Source organism: Dendronephthya gigantea, unplaced genomic scaffold, assembly GCF_004324835.1.
Source record: "Dendronephthya gigantea isolate DGI-Jeju-01 unplaced genomic scaffold, DenGig_1.0 000133F, whole genome shotgun sequence".
Classification (NCBI taxonomy): domain Eukaryota; kingdom Metazoa; phylum Cnidaria; class Anthozoa; order Malacalcyonacea; family Nephtheidae; genus Dendronephthya; species Dendronephthya gigantea.
This window is the reverse complement of record NW_021163143.1, coordinates 153,144-175,119: the sequence shown is the minus strand read 5'-3', so window position 1 is coordinate 175,119 and position 21,976 is coordinate 153,144. Positions and strand designations below refer to the sequence as shown.

At 34.9% G+C, this 21,976-nt stretch overlaps 1 protein-coding gene across 2 annotated transcripts; it reads left to right on the top strand.

The window, feature by feature from the left end:
* Positions 1 to 40: 40 nt before the first annotated feature.
* Positions 41 to 21,757, top strand: LOC114536309 (titin-like). Of its 2 annotated transcripts, XM_028557656.1 has the most exons (50): positions 41 to 127; positions 246 to 467; positions 712 to 801; positions 1,117 to 1,329; positions 1,710 to 1,802; positions 2,078 to 2,293; positions 2,541 to 2,633; positions 2,880 to 3,095; positions 3,365 to 3,457; positions 3,722 to 3,840; positions 5,729 to 5,825; positions 6,095 to 6,187; positions 6,452 to 6,670; positions 6,929 to 7,021; positions 7,541 to 7,756; positions 8,004 to 8,096; positions 8,343 to 8,558; positions 8,828 to 8,920; positions 9,187 to 9,405; positions 9,664 to 9,756; positions 10,276 to 10,491; positions 10,739 to 10,831; positions 11,075 to 11,293; positions 11,558 to 11,650; positions 11,912 to 12,127; positions 12,487 to 12,579; positions 12,775 to 12,990; positions 13,147 to 13,239; positions 13,614 to 13,886; positions 14,047 to 14,310; positions 14,449 to 14,730; positions 14,957 to 15,244; positions 15,602 to 15,720; positions 15,798 to 15,865; positions 16,143 to 16,282; positions 16,437 to 16,562; positions 16,642 to 16,923; positions 17,012 to 17,124; positions 17,258 to 17,316; positions 17,443 to 17,609; positions 17,757 to 18,056; positions 18,462 to 18,613; positions 18,738 to 18,966; positions 19,187 to 19,300; positions 19,600 to 19,754; positions 20,048 to 20,170; positions 20,288 to 20,358; positions 20,826 to 20,866; positions 21,355 to 21,451; positions 21,568 to 21,757. In XM_028557656.1, exons 2-50 carry the CDS (start codon positions 275 to 277, stop codon positions 21,674 to 21,676), a joined length of 7,569 nt encoding a protein of 2,522 aa, XP_028413457.1. In that variant the 5' UTR covers positions 41 to 127; positions 246 to 274; the 3' UTR covers positions 21,677 to 21,757. The 2 variants fall into 2 exon arrangements, with proteins under 2 accessions (XP_028413457.1, XP_028413458.1); XM_028557657.1 differs by lacking the exons at positions 10,276 to 10,491; positions 10,739 to 10,831; positions 11,075 to 11,293; positions 11,558 to 11,650.
* Positions 21,758 to 21,976: the final 219 nt, after the last annotated feature.

The following is a 21,976-nucleotide window of genomic DNA, read 5'->3' as shown; positions in this document are numbered from 1 at the left end:
TTGTATCCAAACTTTGCAGTTGCCCGTCTAAATCCATTTACAACTTATAATTTTACCATATGTTCTATTAACTCCATTGGACAAACCTGCACGGATGGAAAATTCAGTGTGACGACCTCACAAGATGGTTAGTTTGTTAGATCTTTTATTCTCGATTATTTTGAATTGTTTGTTTAAATATTTTTGTAATGAGAAGATGGGGACATGCAGTGACGTAGCCTAATTTCTGATTTAATTTCTTCCAGCACCTGGAAAACCACGTAATCTTACTGTTATGCCCAATTCGTCCGAAAGTCTTTATATCTCTTGGAAACCACCAGTAATTTTAAATGGTATCATCACAACATATGAATTGAGATTGTGTCTAACTCGCGATGGAAATGGAAATGACTTTGAGCCTTGTGTCCACCATTTGTCCAACATCGCCTTACCAGCAAACGCACGTAACTTTAATGCCACTAAACTGTGTAAGTGATTCAGACGTTCATTTTCAACTATACAAGAATTTTTTTCTTAAAAGAATAGTTATCCCGCCTATGACGAATGCGGCTCTTTGTGCATGCTGAGGCGTCTCGCGATTGGTGTTCGGCAAATTTATTTTATTTCCTTTTTTTTATTGTATCCGTTATTCAAGCAAATATTTATTATTTTAGCAATTGCAATAAAAACCTGTACAAGTGTACCTACCTCTACATTTCTTTGTTTCATTAGGTGCTTTTTGTAAATACCGAATTCAACTCAGAGCAAAAACAATCAAATTTGGAGAGTTTGTGTCAACAACAGGAAGAACTAAGGAAAGCGGTATGATTTAAGTTGTGTTGTTTAACATGGGTCATGATTGGATACGTTTAGGAATTGGTAGGGCCAGAATAGTGTTCTCTCAAATAGTGATGCTCATTGAATATAGGAAGTAAACAGTAGGGCTAATGTAAGTCCCGCAGACAAGACATTGAACTAAGATTCACGAGTTAAGATTCACTTGGAAACATTTCGGGACTACCACCCAATGTAATATGGACACTAGTTTTCGACTTCAGTAGCCTTACTATTTATTTCCTTATGACAGATAAGTATTTTGCTTAAATAACGTTTCCTTGCTTTTTGCTGGTAATTTAGTGTCCAGTGAACCCACGAAGGTCAGTTTAACTCCGTTGTCACACCATCAATTGCGACTTTCTTGGAAAGCACCGTCCAATAAGAATGGCAATATAACTGGTTATAAAATCACTTGGAAAATCGTGGGCAATGACACTAATCATCCTGTTGATGGTGAATTGAAAACGAAGATTGTTAGAGATGATGTGTTATCATTTGATATAACAAATCTGAGTAAGAATACCTTCAAATAATCTGAGCTATATATATCTGAGCTACATGTCGTTCTCTTCATTACCTTTAATTTTCACGAAACTTGGGACATTGGACAAATGGGACAAATCTACCACTGAGGAAATAAATACCCAAATTTCTGCAAAATCGACCTGTCAATATATGAAGTACAATTTTTGCCATGAAGTACAGGAAAAGGCAAAAGAAATACCGCTGAGATTGTAGGTTTGTTACGAAGAAAATCGGGTGAACTAGGTTGTGGAGCCCCCTTCAATAGTTCGGTCAGATCCTCAAATGTGAGGTTCACATCTTTTCCTGTATTAAAATACTGTAAAGATTTCCTAATGCTGCTTCTGTAATAATATCTTTCACATTTTTAGCGGCCCATTCCGAGTACATTGTCACCGTGAATGCTATAAACGGCGCTGGAAATGGTTTAATTGTAACCAAAATGGCTTGTACTAACGAACACGGTTTGTTTCATTGTCTTCGTATATCTAAACACCGATCTACACGATCTACAGAATTGATTTATTTAAGTGGTCGAAATTCAAAAGAAACAGGCGAAATATTTCGCATTTCGCCAAGAAAAACCGCCCGTGGAATTAGGCCCTTAGATCACCTCCAAAAAGAAGTCATAGCTATAAGTTTAAATATACACAGATTTCATGCTCACCTAACTTATCATCCAACCATAGAACCGAAATGTTGTATTGTCAAATTATCAAACTATATATTTTGCTGTTAGTTCCTAGTGCCCCCACCAATGTTAAGATAATTTCCGTGTCGTCATCTCAACTAAACATCACGTGGCAACCACCAGCCGATCCCAACGGGGTCATCACTGGATATTATATAACATGGAGGATGATTAAGAACGACTTGAATCAATCTGTTAGCGTTTTGACTCGTATTTCGTCTGCACTGAGCGCAAAAACCAGGATGCACTCGATTCAGAATTTAGGTAAGAATTTAACATTTCGATGCATTCGTAGACCTTCATAGTATCGTCATTGGTATGAATTTCTAATCAATAGAGTGCCTTCTTGTGAAATTTGAGAATTTGAGTTTAAAAAATTAGTTTTTACAAGTACTTCGCTTAATTCTTTTTTAAGGAATGATTAAATATGAAATGTTGATCCAGGCATTTTTATTTAAATATAACAGACAGTTTATATGATGTTTGACTCGCGTCGTCGTTGTCTTCTTAGAACCTTATTCGGTGTACAACCTGTCTTTAAATGCTCAAACACGTATTGGAAATGGTCCTCAAGTTTTTGTCAAATCTCGAACAAAACAATCACGTATGTATGACCAATTGATCACAGACTTTTGAATAATAAAAACAACATGCATGGGTAGGATATTTGCCGGAAAGCATTCCTGCGAAATATCTGCACAAAATTCATTTAAAACCATTTCATTGCATGGATCAGTGACATTGTCAACAGATTTTTAGCAAACTAAATTACTAAAAGAGTATTAATCCATTAAAAATGTTTTTACCTGTTAATGACTAAAAGAGTTGTTATCTCATGGTTTTCATATAGTACCTGGTGAACCAGGAAGTGTTCAGCTGATACCAGTTTCAGAAACTGTACTCAATCTAACTTGGAAGTCACCGTCTGATCCTAACGGGATAATAATAGGATACCGTGTTATTTGGGAGATGATAGAAGATGACAAAAACATGTCCGTTTCTCAAAATTCAAGAGTGAGGGTTATAAATGATGGAACTGCAGTATCGTATCAAATAGAAGGACTGGGTAATGGAAATGGTGCAAATTATTTCAGTTTTCACAAGACTCGTTTTAATATATATTCCAGTATAACAAAGCTGCGTGTATTCATGGCGACGTCTTACTTGAATGACTTCTTATCACATATGCACCATGCAACTGTCCAAAGAAGATAAAAAACTTTTCCGTTGCATGGTTATATGAGTATTCTCGCAAAATGTTTTTAAAACCACGCGTTATTGTGTGATTCTGCACATCACATCTTGAATATTAATATTTTATTCTTTTGTCTTTAGCGGCTTATTCGGTATACAACGTGTCCCTAAATGCTATAACTAGTATTGGAAATGGTTCTAAAGTTAATGTCACATCTCGTACCAATGAATCACGTATGTATATGACCATCGATCTTTGATCCCTTTTATACACACAAAATTCCTTAGCTTCCAAGTCAATTGTTGACATTCATGACTTTGAAATAAGTCTGAAGTATAGAAGGCTATAAATTTGTTTGATACTTTTTCCTTTTTAATCATGGATTAGGGACAATGTGAACGGATTTTAACAAACTAAAATAAATCCTATTAATCCTTTAAAAATGTTTTAACCTGTTAATAACTAAAAGAGTTGTTTATCTCGCGGTTTTCATATAGTACCTGGTGAACCAGGAAATGTTCAGGTGATACCAGTTTCAGCAACTGTACTCAATCTAACTTGGAAGTCACCGTCTGATCCTAACGGGATAATAATAGGATACCGTGTTATTTGGGAGATGATAGAAGATGACAATAAGAACACGTTTGTTCCTCAAAATTCAACAGTGAAGATCATAAATGATGGAAGCGCAGTGTCGTATCCAATAGAAAATTTAGGTAATGAAAATGGCGCAAATTATTCTAGTCATCATAATACTCTTTTAATATATTCCCATATATAATCAAGCAACTGCCCAAAATTGAGAAAAACAATGACGTTCTGACCTAATGCCCTTCGTTAGGGGAGTTTATATGATAATCATTTTGATATTGGTGCATGATATTTCTGGTAAACGTATTTATCAAACCATGTTATTGTGTGATTCTGTGCATGCATCATATCTTGAATGTTAATATTTTATTCTTTGTCTTTAGCGGCTTATTCGGTGTACAACGTGTCCCTAAATGCTATAACTAGTATTGGAAATGGTTCTAAAGTTCATGTCACATCTCGTACCAATGAATCACGTATGTATGACCTATTAACAACAGACGTTTTAAGAATAAAATAACATGCATAAGTATAGGTAATATCTGCAAATATTGATGCGAAATATCTTCAGAAATGCATTTAACACCATTTCATTGCATGCAGATACCCTTGTAATTTGGCATATTTAAAACATAAATATTCAGTTTATTTAGGTACACCAGGGTGTATTTATTACTCCAAAGCTTTTGGTCCGTGAACCACGGTCTTTCTTGCATGGTGCCATTAACTTTTAAATTGAAATGCCAGAAATCAAGTCACGACAATCTGTAATAAAAGGCAACGTGAAAGATTTTGAAAGTTAATTGCACCACACATGAAGGATGGATAAACAATTATTTGTTGCTCACGGACACCGTACCGTTTTTACCTTTACCGTAAAATGTTCAATATTTTCCATCACCATGAAATTATAGTTAAATATAAAGAGATTTCATACTCACCTAAACTATCATCCGATCATAGAACTGAAACTTTACAAACTATTTTGCTGTTAGTTCCTAGTGCCCCGCCAGTGTTAAGATAATTTCCGTGTCGTCATCTCAACTAAACATCACGTGGCAACCACCAGCCGATCCCAACGGGGTCATCACTGGATATTATATAACATGGAGGATGATTAAGAACGACTTGGATCAATCTGTCAACGTTTTGACTCGTATTTCGTCTGCACTGAGCGCAAAAACCAGGATGCACTCGATTCAGAATTTAGGTAAGAATTTAACATTTCGATGCATTCGTAGACCTTCATAGTATCGTCATTGGTATGAATTTCTAATCAATAGAGTGCCTGCTTGTGAAATTTGAGAATTTGAGTTTAAAGAATTAGTTTTTACAAGTACTTCGCTTAATTCTTTTTTAAGGAATGATTAAATATGAAATGTTGATCCAGGCATTTTTATTTAAATATAACAGACAGTTTATATGATGTTTGACTCGCGTCGTCGTTGTCTTCTTAGAACCTTATTCGGTGTACAACCTGTCTTTAAATGCTCAAACACGTATTGGAAATGGTCCTCAAGTTTTTGTCAAATCTCGAACAAAACAATCACGTATGTATGACCAATTGATCACAGACTTTTGAATAATAAAAAACATGCATGGGTAGGATATTTGCCGGAAAGCATTCCTGCGAAATATCTGCACAAAATTCATTTAAAACCATTTCATTGCATGGATCAGTGACATTGTCAACAGATTTTTAGCAAACTAAATTACTAAAAGAGTATTAATCCATTAAAAATGTTTTTACCTGTTAATGACTAAAAGAGTTGTTATCTCATGGTTTTCATATAGTACCTGGTGAACCAGGAAGTGTTCAGCTGATACCAGTTTCAGAAACTGTACTCAATCTAACTTGGAAGTCACCGTCTGATCCTAACGGGATAATAATAGGATACCGTGTTATTTGGGAGATGATAGAAGATGACAAAAACATGTCCGTTTCTCAAAATTCAAGAGTGAGGGTTATAAATGATGGAACTGCAGTATCGTATCAAATAGAAGGACTGGGTAATGGAAATGGTGCAAATTATTTCAGTTTTCACAAGACTCGTTTTAATATATATTCCAGTATAACAAAGCTGCGTGTATTCATGGCGACGTCTTACTTGAATGACTTCTTATCACATATGCACCATGCAACTGTCCAAAGAAGATAAAAAACTTTTCCGTTGCATGGTTATATGAGTATTCTCGCAAAATGTTTTTAAAACCACGCGTTATTGTGTGATTCTGCACATCACATCTTGAATATTAATATTTTATTCTTTTGTCTTTAGCGGCTTATTCGGTATACAACGTGTCCCTAAATGCTATAACTAGTATTGGAAATGGTTCTAAAGTTAATGTCACATCTCGTACCAATGAATCACGTATGTATATGACCATCGATCTTTGATCCCTTTTATACACACAAAATTCCTTAGCTTCCAAGTCAATTGTTGACATTCATGACTTTAAAATAAGTCTGAAGTATAGAAGGCTATAAATTTGTTTGATACTTTTTCCTTTTTAATCATGGATTAGGGACAATGTGAACGGATTTTAACAAACTAAAATAAATCCTATTAATCCTTTAAAAATGTTTTAACCTGTTAATAACTAAAAGAGTTGTTTATCTCGCGGTTTTCATATAGTACCTGGTGAACCAGGAAATGTTCAGGTGATACCAGTTTCAGCAACTGTACTCAATCTAACTTGGAAGTCACCGTCTGATCCTAACGGGATAATAATAGGATACCGTGTTATTTGGGAGATGATAGAAGATGACAATAAGAACACGTTTGTTCCTCAAAATTCAACAGTGAAGATCATAAATGATGGAAGCGCAGTGTCGTATCCAATAGAAAATTTAGGTAATGAAAATGGCGCAAATTATTCTAGTCATCATAATACTCTTTTAATATATTCCCATATATAATCAAGCAACTGCCCAAAATTGAGAAAAACAATGACGTTCTGACCTAATGCCCTTCGTTAGGGGAGTTTATATGATAATCATTTTGATATTGGTGCATGATATTTCTGGTAAACGTATTTATCAAACCATGTTATTGTGTGATTCTGTGCATGCATCATATCTTGAATGTTAATATTTTATTCTTTGTCTTTAGCGGCTTATTCGGTGTACAACGTGTCCCTAAATGCTATAACTAGTATTGGAAATGGTTCTAAAGTTCATGTCACATCTCGTACCAATGAATCACGTATGTATGACCTATTAACAACAGACGTTTTAAGAATAAAATAACATGCATAAGTATAGGTAATATCTGCAAATATTGATGCGAAATATCTTCAGAAATGCATTTAACACCATTTCATTGCATGCAGATACCCTTGTAATTTGGCATATTTAAAACATAAATATTCAGTTTATTTAGGTACACCAGGGTGTATTTATTACTCCAAAGCTTTTGGTCCGTGAACCACGGTCTTTCTTGCATGGTGCCATTAACTTTTAAATTGAAATGCCAGAAATCAAGTCACGACAATCTGTAATAAAAGGCAACGTGAAAGATTTTGAAAGTTAATTGCACCACACATGAAGGATGGATAAACAATTATTTGTTGCTCACGGACACCGTACCGTTTTTACCCTTACTGTAAAATGTTCAATATTTTCCATCACCATGAAATTATAGTTAAATATAAAGAGATTTCATACTCACCTAAACTATCATCCGATCATAGAACTGAAACTTTACAAACTATTTTGCTGTTAGTTCCTAGTGCCCCCGCCAGTGTTAAGATAATTTCCGTGTCGTCATCTCAACTAAACATCACGTGGCAACCACCAGCCGATCCCAACGGGGTCATCACTGGATATTATATAACATGGAGGATGATTAAGAACGACTTGGATCAATCTGTCAACGTTTTGACTCGTATTTCGTCTGCACTGAGCGCAAAAACCAGGATGCACTCGATTCAGAATTTAGGTAAGAATTTAACATTTCGATGCATTCGTAGACCTTCATAGTATCGTCATTGGTATGAATTTCTAATCAATAGAGTGCCTGCTTGTGAAATTTGAGAATTTGAGTTTAAAGAATTAGTTTTTACAAGTACTTCGCTTAATTCTTTTTTAAGGAATGATTAAATATGAAATGTTGATCCAGGCATTTTTATTTAAATATAACAGACAGTTTATATGATGTTTGACTCGCGTCGTCGTTGTCTTCTTAGAACCTTATTCGGTGTACAACCTGTCTTTAAATGCTCAAACACGTATTGGAAATGGTCCTCAAGTTTTTGTCAAATCTCGAACAAAACAATCACGTATGTATGACCAATTGATCACAGACTTTTGAATAATAAAAACAACATGCATGGGTAGGATATTTGCCGGAAAGCATTCCTGCGAAATATCTGCACAAAATTCATTTAAAACCATTTCATTGCATGGATCAGTGACATTGTCAACAGATTTTTAGCAAACTAAATTACTAAAAGAGTATTAATCCATTAAAAATGTTTTTACCTGTTAATGACTAAAAGAGTTGTTATCTCATGGTTTTCATATAGTACCTGGTGAACCAGGAAGTGTTCAGCTGATACCAGTTTCAGAAACTGTACTCAATCTAACTTGGAAGTCACCGTCTGATCCTAACGGGATAATAATAGGATACCGTGTTATTTGGGAGATGATAGAAGATGACAAAAACATGTCCGTTTCTCAAAATTCAAGAGTGAGGGTTATAAATGATGGAACTGCAGTATCGTATCAAATAGAAGGACTGGGTAATGGAAATGGTGCAAATTATTTCAGTTTTCACAAGACTCGTTTTAATATATATTCCAGTATAACAAAGCTGCGTGTATTCATGGCGACGTCTTACTTGAATGACTTCTTATCACATATGCACCATGCAACTGTCCAAAGAAGATAAAAAACTTTTCCGTTGCATGGTTATATGAGTATTCTCGCAAAATGTTTTTAAAACCACGCGTTATTGTGTGATTCTGCACATCACATCTTGAATATTAATATTTTATTCTTTTGTCTTTAGCGGCTTATTCGGTATACAACGTGTCCCTAAATGCTATAACTAGTATTGGAAATGGTTCTAAAGTTAATGTCACATCTCGTACCAATGAATCACGTATGTATATGACCATCGATCTTTGATCCCTTTTATACACACAAAAAATTCCTTAGCTTCCAAGTCAATTGTTGACATTCATGACTTTAAAATAAGTCTGAAGTATAGAAGGCTATAAATTTGTTTGATACTTTTTCCTTTTTAATCATGGATTAGGGACAATGTGAACGGATTTTAACAAACTAAAATAAATCCTATTAATCCTTTAAAAATGTTTTAACCTGTTAATAACTAAAAGAGTTGTTTATCTCGCGGTTTTCATATAGTACCTGGTGAACCAGGAAATGTTCAGCTGATACCAGTTTCAGCAACTGTACTCAATCTAACTTGGAAGTCACCGTCTGATCCTAACGGGATAATAATAGGATACCGTGTTATTTGGGAGATGATAGAAGATGACAATAAGAACACGCACGTTCCTCGATATTCAAGCGTGAAGATTATAAATGATGGAAACGCAATGTCGGATCAAATAGAAAATTTGGGTAATGATAATGGCGAAAATTATTACAGTCATCATAATACTCTTTTATTATATTCCCATATATAATCAAGCAACTGCCCAAAATTGAGAAAAACAATGACGTTCTGACCTAATGCCCTTCGTTAGGGGAGTTTATATGATGATCATTTTGATATTGGTGCATGATATTTCTCGTAAACTCATTTTTCAAGCCACGTTATTGTGTGATTCTGTGCATGCATCATATCTTGAATGTTAATATTTTATTCTTTGTCTTTAGCGGCTTATTCGGTGTACAACGTGTCCCTAAATGCTATAACTAGTATTGGAAATGGTTCTAAAGTTCATGTCACATCTCGTACCAATGAATCACGTATGTATGACCTATTAACAACAGACGTTTTAAGAATAAAATAACATGCATAAGTATAGGTAATATCTGCAAATATTGATGCGAAATATCTTCAGAAATGCATTTAACACCATTTCATTGCATGCAGATACCCTTGTAATTTGGCATATTTAAAACATAAATATTCAGTTTATTTAGGTACACCAGGGTGTATTTATTACTCCAAAGCTTTTGGTCCGTGAACCACGGTCTTTCTTGCATGGTGCCATTAACTTTTAAATTGAAATGCCAGAAATCAAGTCACGACAATCTGTAATAAAAGGCAACGTGAAAGATTTTGAAAGTTAATTGCACCACACATGAAGGATGGATAAACAATTATTTGTTGCTCACGGACACCGTACCGTTTTTACCCTTACTGTAAAATGTTCAATATTTTCCATCACCATGAAATTATAGTTAAATATAAAGAGATTTCATACTCACCTAAACTATCATCCGATCATAGAACTGAAACTTTACAAACTATTTTGCTGTTAGTTCCTAGTGCCCCCGCCAGTGTTAAGATAATTTCCGTGTCGTCATCTCAACTAAACATCACGTGGCAACCACCAGCCGATCCCAACGGGGTCATCACTGGATATTATATAACATGGAGGATGATTAAGAACGACTTGGATCAATCTGTCAACGTTTTGACTCGTATTTCGTCTGCACTGAGCGCAAAAACCAGGATGCACTCGATTCAGAATTTAGGTAAGAATTTAACATTTCGATGCATTCGTAGACCTTCATAGTATCGTCATTGGTATGAATTTCTAATCAATAGAGTGCCTGCTTGTGAAATTTGAGAATTTGAGTTTAAAGAATTAGTTTTTACAAGTACTTCGCTTAATTCTTTTTTAAGGAATGATTAAATATGAAATTTTGATCCAGGCATTTTTATTTAAATATAACAGACAGTTTATATGATGTTTGACTCGCGTCGTCGTTGTCTTCTTAGAACCTTATTCGGTGTACAACGTGTCTTTAAATGCTCAAACTCGTATTGGAAATGGTCCTCAAGTTTTTGTCAAATATCGAACAAAACAATCACGTATGTATGACCAATTAATCACAGACTTTTGAATAATAAAAACAACATGCACGGATAGGATATCTGAAAGTATTCATACGAAATATCTTCACAAAATTCATTTAAAACCATTTCATTGCATGGATCAGTGACATTGTCAACGGATTTTTAGCAATCTGAATTACTAAAAGAGTATTAATCTTTTAAAAATGTTTTTACCTGCTAATGACTAAAAGAGTTGTTTATCTCGTGGTTTTCATATAGTACCTGGTGAACCAGGAAGTGTTCAGCTGATATCAGTTTCAGCAACAGTACTCAATCTAACTTGGAAGTCACCGTCTGATCCTAACGGAATAATAATAGGATACCGTGTTATTTGGGAGATGATAGAAGATGACAATAAGAACACGCACCTTCCTCGATATTCAAGCGTGAAGATTATAAATAATGGAAACACAGTATCGTATCCAATAGAAGGACTGGGTAATGAAAATGGCGCAAATCATTTCAGTTTTCATAATACTCTTTTAATATATATTCCAGTATAACAAAGCTGCGTGTATGCATGGAGACGTCTTATTTGAATGACTTTTATCACATATGCACCATGCAACTGTCCAAAGAAGATAAAAAAATTTTCCGTTGCATGGTTATGTGAGCATTCCCGCAAAATGTTTTTAAAACCACGTTATTGTGTGATTATGCGATTAATATCTTGAATATTAATCGTTTATTCTTTGTCTTTAGCGGCCTTTTCGGTGTACAACGTGTCCCTAAATGCTATAACTAGTATTGGAAATGGTTCTAAAGTTTATGTCACATCTCGTACCAATGAATCACGTATGTATATGACCATCAATCTTTGATCCCTTTTATACACACAAAATTCCTTATCTTCAAAGTCAATTTTCGACATTCACGAGTTCAAAATGGCTCTGAAGTATAGAAGGCTATAAATTTGTTGATAGTTTTTCCTTTTTAAGCATGGATCAGAGACATTGTGAACGGTTTTTTGACAAACTAAAAGAGTTTTAATCCTTTAAAAAATGTTTTTACCTGCTAATGACTAAAAAAGTTGTTTATTTCGTGGTTTTCATATAGTACCTGGTGAACCAGGAAATGTTCAGCTGATACCAGTTTCAGCAACTGTACTCAATCTAACTTGGGAGTCACCGTCTGATCCTAACGGGATAATAATAGGATACCGTGTTATTTGGGAGATGATAGAAGATGACAAAAACATGTCCGTTCCTCAAAATTCAAGAGTGAGGATTATAAATGATGGAACTGCTGTATCGTATCAAATAAAAAAATTGGGTAATGAAAATGGACACTTAATTATTGCAGTCTTTATAATATACTTATTTTTTAATTATTCTAATTTAACCAAGCCCTATATAGACAGACTATTATATAATATTGTGTCACTATCCTTGCCTGACTGAATGATTGGTATGTAAATTTGAAAACTCCAAAATGACCTCTAACCAAACATGCAACAAAACTCTGATGTTCCAGCCTTCGTTGGGAGAGTTGAAATATTTTATTCTTCATAATACTCATTTTGAAATAAATAGGTGCATGATGTTCATGCATGAATGTCGTTTTTCTGAGCTTCCTTCAGCGTGATTTCAAGTATTATTCTTTGCTATTTGCTGCTTATTCTTTGTTTTCAGAACCTTATTCGGTGTACATCGTTTCTATAAACGCTATAACTCGTATTGGAAATGGTTCTGCAGTTTATGTCGCATCTCGAACCAAACAATCACGTATGTATCATCGAAAGTGTAACATGTGCTCATGAGTGCATGGTACGTACTGATATAACGAAACATTATGAAATCCGATGCATAATCAAGTGTTTTTAGTTGTTGAAAGCAACGAGTTCGCTAAGCTTCACTCAGTAGACGCTAATAATGCAGTATATATATTTAATAATTGTTTCTCTCCTAATTTTTATACAGTACCTGGTAAACCACAAAGAGTACAACTTATATCAATTTCTGAAAACGTCCTCAATCTATCTTGGGATTCACCGTCTGATCCTAATGGAGTTATAACTGGATATAGGATTGGTTGGAGGATGATAAAAGATGATAAAAACGTGACCAGTATTAACGTTTTAAGAACAGAGATTGTAATTGATGGAACCAAGAAATCGTTTCAAATAGATGAATTAGGTAATGGAAATGTTGCATGCAATTTGCGTCACTCTTCATCCTACTTATATTTTGAAATGGATGTATAATATTTCCACTATTATCATGGTGAAATAACGTTATTGCGAGTTGGCTTGCATTATCTTGAGTATTTATTGCTTATTCGTCGTTTTTCAGAACCTTATTCGGAATACAACGTGTCTTTAAACGCCATAACTAGTATTGGAAATGGTTCTAAAGTTTTTGTCACATCCCGAACTAATCAATCACGTATGTATGGCTCAAGTTTTTTGCGGCATATATATGATAATGACAGACGATATTTGTTTTGCCTGATGCTAACCGTTACAATAACATGAACGATTGAGAATTTGATCTCAGCCAGTATATAACATCAGAGTTTTACTGTTGCATATCTTTAAAAACCGGGCTCATATAACAGTTCTACTGAATAGTTTTTTCTTCTTCTAAGTAATTCCGCGTCTAACATCTAGATGCATGTCGACGATGTCGTTTATTTACCGTGCATGTATATACTGCAAACTGAGCGGGAACCAACAATCCAACTTCGCGTTTCCTTTCTAGTATGTCAGCCTGGCCTTTTCACTAACTTTGAAATAAGCGTTTAACTTTCATTTATCTAGGACCTGCATACTTATTTGTGACACCTAAGACTCCAACAGTTTTTGAAAACAGTTCTGTTATTCTGTCTTGTAATTGTGGTTGTAAAATCCTGCCATATTGGTTTAAAGAAAATCAACAAATTCATTACGATGAACCAGGAACTCCATACGTTTTGCTATCAAATGGAAGTTTGTACGTCAATGTTTCCAGAGATACGGCCGGAAACTACAGCTGCGAAATAAGAACTTCTTTTTGGAGTGTAGCATCGATGAAAGTTGAGCTAAAAGTATGGTGTAAGTGACTATCATTAATAAACTGTTTTATCGGCGACACCAGAACAAGGTAGAACAGTAACGAAATGTGGTGTTGTTGTTGTTGTTGTTGTTGTTGTTATTGTTGTTGTAGGTGTTCCAAACATTTCTGTAACTCAATTAATGTGTTTTATGATTGTAGATCTAGATGATTGTTATGTAACGGGTGACAGAAATCTTCACCAAGGAGAAAATATAAGCTTGAGCTGCCATACAGACGGAGTTCCATATCCTGCAGTTACATGGTATTTTAAAGGTGAACCAATTGCGCAAAATTCTAGAATATTAATAAAGGGAAATCATTTGAAAATTTTCAATGCTTCGATAAATGATGATGGTGATTACTCCTGTGTTGCGTCCAACCAAGTCGGCAAAGTTTCGCAACTAATTCACATCAGAGTTAAAGGTTTGTATGGTATATTTTAAACATACATTCAGGGTATTCTTAAAGTAAATATTCGAAATATCTCAGAAGCTTACTGCCTTTTCCTGACATGAATGTATAGTACTTATATATAGCTATAGTACCATTGCTGTATTACAGGTATACCTTCTGTTAAAATCTCGACATATATTTCCAAGTATATTGTGGAGGGTACAGATATGCAGTTTACGTGTCATAGAGAGGATTGGATTTCTATTCAGCACATCCAAATAGTCGAACTCGTTAAAGACGGTATTCCTTTATTTAAATGGCGTTGGCGAGGATCAAATATATCCACCCCAGTGATTAATGCAAGACAAAATTACACAGGAAGATACCAGTGTAAGGCAACCATTGGTGCTGCATCTCGTTTCTCTGCACCCTTCATTTTAACAATTGGAAGTAAGTAAGAAAACCTTCCAGATGTGTCATGGAGAATTCTATGAAAATATATAGAATGTATTTAACCGTATAATACAATGTATAGGGTACATGGGAGGAAGGTATATCTAGGAGATCTATTCTATCATTTGTATGATAGAATTTTTTGGCATACGCAAGAGCTGTAAAGGAGAGAAAACTTTTTTTATATAATTAGCTATTTTCACTTCCTTTAAAAAATGTCTAGTTTCATCTGGACCTGTCGTTTTGGAAGAGGACCCAAAAACAAGTGCAACAGGAGTCAAGATCTCATGGAAACCTATTTCAAAAAGGTTTTGGAGTGGTGAGCAAGTAACATTTGAAGTAAATGTATCTTCAGTGGATCATATCTTGAAGAAATCTCATTTGACGAAAACAACCGGTGCAATATTCTCTGGTCTACGCCCCAAAACAACTTATATTGTGTCTATAACTGGAAGAACAGTGTTTGGTCGTTTTCAAAATGTAACGGTTATATTTGTAACGACTAAAGAAAGTAAGTTTGACATATGAAGCTGTGTTCATATTAATGTTGTTCGAGAACGTGTTATTGAAAAAACACATGAAACGACATTGGCTTCTCCTCCTATGAGGACGTTTTCCGATGATGGTATAGGATTCAGTTGATATACCGTCTCAAACCTGGCTATAAAATCTTTGTTGTGCATAGTGAAGACAGTGCATGTCAATGGGTTTCTTGCATGATGAAGCGATCGTCCTGTAAACACAAGTTATAAGAGTTAACTTCACCTTTTTATACAACAGCGGCCCCAAGTCACTCAAACATAATTTTCAAATAGAATACTGACCCTAAAACAACCAATTATCACAATCTATAATACATATTTTGCAGATAAGAATAATATGAAATACCAGCTGAGTATACGGTTGATCGATTATAAATTTTCAAACAAATTATTGGATGAAACGTCGAGTCAGTACAAGAACTTGAAATTTAGACTTGAAAACTCGGTAAGGCACAGAAAAGTTTCCTTTCCTTCGTTTTTTATATGTTGTTCTAACTTTCGGGATTTTTTTTTGTTTATAAGCTCACGGATATCTTCAAAAAGTCTGAAATTGGTTTTCATTACATAAGTTCATGGGTTTTCAGTTTTCAGTAAGTATGACAGCGCTATATTATATAAAATTCTGAAATTTTTGAACTGAAACGTGGCTTGTTATTTGTATTCTCAAGCGATACCTCATTTTGAGGAAACATTTCATAGAATAATAGTTCAGGATTGCAGTGCTACCGCAGTTGCAGGATTCAATAAATAATGACGTTTCTTAAAGAAAATAATTAGTTTTTGGGGCTGGAATAAATCCAATGCTCTTCTGCATGGGTATTCTTAAAACAGAGTAATGAATCAATATTCTGTAATTTTAACATATAGGAAGGGAAGTGTTGTGGTGCTGGTTGTCGTCTCGTTGGACACTCAATTCAGAGAAGATCCAAAAAAACTTGTGAAAGAGTTAAACAAAGCTAACACAATTGCTGGATATAGATTTGACAAATTGTATACAAGGGAGAAAGGTATTATTGTGTCCGTACACTAGTATATCAAAGTATGTATTATGGATAAAATTACTAAAATAGTTTATAACTTTACTATATCAAACACAAAGACGTAGCAACAACTGATATAAAAGCAATTGATATACAAAATATGTCCGCGCATATATTATAGATTTTGATGAATGTGCGAAGAAAGAATTCAATTCCTGTCACGAGTACGCCCATTGTGAAAATGCAGTTGGAACCTACCTTTGTGATTGCTTCAAAGGATTCTTTGGTGATGGGAAAGAGTGTAAAGGTACGATAATATCTATCATATCCATGCTTAATTTACTGAGTAGCATTTAATTAAACCCTAATCGTTTACCAAATTTCAGGCCCTCCGCAAATAACATCAAGATCGCCTTCAAATATCACACAGTTTGTCGAAACCAACGTGACCCTAGTTTGCAACGTGATCGCTGATCCTCATCCTATCATCTTATGGAAACGTGCTGCTTCGGATGGCAAGTTCGTGGAATTAAAACGTACATCAGAGAAATCCGATGGAAATTTTACAATTTTTAATGCACGGTTAGAAGATTCTGGAACATATCAATGCCACGCATCAAACCCACTTGGTTACGACTCCTACACAACAAAAGTAATAATCAAACCAGGTAATCTTGACATTTAAATGATGAATATAGCTTTGAACAACGGAATACAGTTCATTTCTCAGCATACTCTCTCTCGATCTTCTCACAGTCATCGTTGATATTGATGTGGAGATAAAGCTTTCTAACAAAACATTCGTGGAAGATTTGAAAAACAAGTCCTCTCCGACGTATAAAAAACTCGAAAATGACGTTTATACTGAGGTATTTTGTTATAGTAAAAAAAATGGAAATAATGTGCAGGCAGTGCAGCATTGTCTTCATCAACCTAGCTTTCTCCGAGTAGCTATACTTGCATCGTTTAATTAATTGCATCAAGAATCGTTTTTTGTTTCAGCTTTATAATTTTTTCAATAACACTCCTGGATTCGAAGACATAGAAATTCTTGGGTTCACGTACGTAGCCATGCATGCCAAAGTTTGTTCACGATAATTCAATTGCAATGAATTGCAAAGCTATGCAAAAGATGCATTTTCCATGCATCCAGTGTTGATCCATCCATTTGATTTTCCCTTATACAGCAACGGAAGTGTCAAGGTAATATTTCGAGTCATCGTCAAAGTTCTAAAACCGTCAAAAGAATCAAATGATGTTGTTGCAGTGAAGATTGGCCGTAAAATAAATAAACAATTGAAGACAGGTCGTATTGGAAACATACAGGTTGTCCCTGGCGCAATAAAACTTAAAGGTAATTTCCGAGCTACAACAGGAAGCGCTGTGCGGTGAACATGCAGAGTTTACTTAATATTCTCTACGGGAATTAGTTTCATAACACCCGAGTTTTGTGATCGGTTTATGCGAAAAGTTTTTCAGTTTTTTCTCTATCAACATCCAGTGCCACCTCCTCCACCAGCCAACGTCACATATTCCGATATTAAAGAAACAAGGGTTCATATTTACTGGGAACCTCCGGAACTTCATGAGATGTTTTCTATCGAGCAATATTACATCACTTATTTAAAGTATGGTTCGAAGATCTGGTCTAATAACACTATCAATGCTGAACAATTAACCAATACTCAATTGGATAACCTGGAGAGTGATACGTTCTATATTATAATAATAATTGCTGAGAACGCGTACGGCCTTGGTAAAAAAAGCAGCAGAATGGAAATTAAAACTAAAAAAGTGGAAGGTTTGTAGTATTACATGCATGCAATACAAAAAGAAATAAGAGCCATATTATCCATGGTGTCCTTTTGGGCCAGGGACAAATTAAAGTGCGCGGACCCCCATTTGTTCCAGACCTTATCGTCTCCATCGTTTTTGTTTTTCGTGTTTACTTAGCAAGTCCTTGTGGCTACAAGGCGATCGAGCGACATGGGCAAACTTCAACAAGAGCATTTCTTACGCTCAGGCCCATTTTGAGCAGTCTCGGGCATTCTGCTTCACCTCTTTCCTCTCCACTCTCTCGCCTGCTTTGGATACAAATAAAATATCTTAAGAGTTATCATGCACGATGTCAAATAAGTCGTTCAATGATAATATATAACAATAATTCTAATGTTCTAATAGATACTATGATGTGTGATTATTTTAGTTATCCCCCTATGGTACTATATTGGTCCTATAATCGGCCTCGCTGGTGTTGTTGTACTGTTGATGATAATCTACGTTACAAGACGAGTTTTTCATAGCGATGTTTGGAAACTTGAAGATAGGAAATCCGATTCGAACAGAAGAGAAGTGAAAGTAAGTTGATACCTGAAGGATAAGAAGAAGAGCACAATTAATATGCATAGAAAAATGAATTAAAGGAAAAAGTTTATATTTTGTTCTCCTTCATGTTCTCTGAAATAATACCATGCATCTTTAGACATCTTTTCAAATGATCGAAAGGGAAAATGAAAAAGAAAATACTTATCAAAACGTGGCATTCTCAGACGGTGAGATGAATTCAGCATGGAAGGAAATTCTCAGAAACTTGATTCGAATATCCGATGAAGTCCTAATTCCAGGAAATTTCAACTTTCAAGTTGTACGGGGAACTATTTTTTCCCCTCTTGAGGAAAAAAGAACGGCATGTTCTGTTAAACTGCTAAAAGGTGACTCATTATTCAGTTTCTTTTTTAAACATTGTTGTCAGTTTTATATTGTCACATCACATGTGCATGATTGTGATGCAGTTTGGGATTTTATCACTTTGTATTGTGTGAGTATGCGACACTATGGGACAGTTTTGCTAAATATATTGCAATGAACATTATATATATAGAGTGATAAATGATAAACAAATTAACACGCTTTTACCATTTGATGTTTAAGAAAACGCGAAAGTGATTGACCACAATGATCTAATGAATGAACTGACCACCATTTCTGCAGTAAGCGTCCATGAAAATATTATGAACTTGATTGGTGCTTGCACAAGTAAAGATGGTGAGTTAATTATATATAAATATAAATAAATTATTTAAACTGGTTCGGCGTTCTTGTACCGAGTCGTATTGACGTAATTAGTAGAGCCATGCACTGACTTCGTTTGTCATTTGCCTGCGTAAACTTTATTTTTCTCAATAATTTATTTGACAACTGATTTGGATAATTTGCTGATAATTTGTTATGAGTTGAACAATAAAAGAAAAACAAAAAAGTTACTTTCGGCCTTAACTTTAGAGCCTACAACTTGTGAGAATAGTTTCTAATATATTGATTTATAGTCTGTTCTTATTTTCTAGGTCCTTTACTTTTAGTTCTAGAGTTTTGTTCTCGTGGGACTCTCGAGAGTAATTTGAGAGAAAAGAAGAAAAATAAACAAATGTTGACAAAAAAGACTAAAATACAAATAGCTAAAGAAATTGCAAAAGGAATGACACATCTTACAAATTCAGGGGTAAGAGACGCTATTCAATAGTGATTTGCATGCATGCCATCATTATTTTATCATCGTTAAGTATATATAGAGATGGCTGACTAACTCGCAGGTAGAGGCATTTTTCAACCTCACAATAATGGGCTGCATGGTGATTTTTTTCAATAACGCTAACATTTTTCGCTCGAAACAGGGCCTTTTTAGCAGGCTATAGGCAGAGCAAGTGCCTCCCCCCCCCCAACTGCCACCTATGAATTGCAGTTTCTGCCCCACTAGTGAAGGTATGAGTATGTCATTAATCTATGTTTTTTAAGATTGTCCATCAGGATTTAGCAGCTAGAAACATTCTTTTGACTGATGATTTTACTCCAAAAATATCGAACTTCGGTGTTTCGCGGGACACTTACAAACGAGGATCGTACCACAACATTTCTCAGGTAATTTGCGTATAAAGGTGTTCTTAAATATTTCCTTTTAAAAGAAGTTAGACATTTAAGAGTGATCCCAATTTTCGTATGAATTAAGCTTGATGGTTATATATAATCTCTTTCTAGCAAAATTTAGCAGTTCGATGGTTGGCCATAGAAGCTTTAACTAATGGACTCTACACAACAAAAAGTGATGTGTGAGTTGAGAGGAAACGACTATATTTAGCTACCATACTGCATGGACTAAGTAATATCTCTGCCGAGAAATTAAATTAAATTAAATCTGCCGAGATTTAGTACATGCACTGGTTACCGACCCGATATGCAAACGCATTGTTTATACATATACATGGTTTATGTCGAATACCTCTGGCTCTTGATCAAATCCAGAAAGTTCAGAACGCAGTAGCTCGAATTTTCACACCAACGAGTGAAATAGATCTTATAAACAGCAGTGTTGTTTTACCTACAATGGTTGCCTTTCAAAGAAGGGGTTGAATATAATGATAAAAGATGTTATTTATCACAGCCTTTTCTGGCATCGCGATATATATATAATAGATCTTTTGATGTTTATGTACCTATGAGTGAAATCTAAGATCATCCATGCAACTTATAACTTAATTCCTGACTTCCCGAGCCAATCATTGTTTTATTCTTGAAGGTGGTCATTCGCTGTTGTCATGTGGGAGATTGAGACAAGGGGTCAGTATGCATTATGAATTTTTTATTTTATTCCTTTTGTTTGGTTAAAACGAGAAATTTTTGCCATCATGTACGATTTTCTGCGCTGATTTATAATTTTCTCCGTCTTATGACTCTTATCTTAAATATTTTATGTAGGAATATCTACGCAATCATTTAACCAGGTTTATGCATGTGTCCCTTTTATCCCACATTGATCTACATGCGTCTCTTTCATCCCTCATTGATCATGCATGCATGCGTCTCTTTTATCCCACATTGATCTACAATCGTCTCTTTTATCCCACATTGATCATGCATGTAAGCATGCGTCTCTTTCATCCCACTTTCAACTCCTGGGATTTCTTTCACTTTCAAACGATTTACGAAGGTCCACAACTACTTATTGAAGCCTTAATTTTCATAATATTTAATGACTGGTATTATACTGGAGGTTGCTGAAGAGAGTTTCAATAATGATACCTTGTCCACATATTTTAACGTCACAGGCTGCACTCCATATCAAGAATTTGATGTCGAAGATTTTGTCAGCCATGTACGAGAGGGATATCGTTTGTCACAACCGGACGAAACATCAAGTGAAACGTAGGTGGATTTTTATTATTTTTTGGCAAGTATAGAGCTGGTGTACAGGAATCACCATGTATGCAAGGAAATTTTGGCAAATCTGATGCTAACAATTATATTTTTTATGTTTTGAGGTATAATTTTATGCTCCAATGTTGGGACGCAAATCCAAATCACCGACCAACATTCCATGAAGTTGTTAACATCTTGGAAGAGCTTCTTCGAAACAACAAAGTGTGTTAAGAAACACAAGACAAAGCTTTCCTCACATGTTCATGTACATTTTCCTTACATTATAATTAAAATACATTTTATTCGAAGTGAGCTAACATTCAGTTTGCAGAAATCACATACAGTTCACTGCAGAACACAACGTTTCTATGCAATGAATATATATAATCAAACAATTTATATCAGTATTTCATAAACTTTAATGGCATATGATAGTAATCTCATTGGCCATGTTTAGTCAACAGGAGTAAAACGCTACAAAAATAACAGTATTATCGAAATTTCAACGCTAGCGCTAAAGTTTCCTTACAA

Excerpts from the sequence above, each read along its gene's own strand:
- LOC114536309 (XM_028557656.1), top strand. The coding sequence starts at position 275 with ATGCCCAATTCGTCCGAAAGTCTTTATATCTCTTGGAAACCACCAGTA. Across the intron at positions 9,406-9,663 it reads GGATCAAATAGAAAATTTGG|CGGCTTATTCGGTGTACAAC; the intron begins GTAATGATAATG and ends CTTTGTCTTTAG. Across the intron at positions 19,755-20,047 it reads CACATCTTACAAATTCAGGG|ATTGTCCATCAGGATTTAGC; the intron begins GTAAGAGACGCT and ends ATGTTTTTTAAG.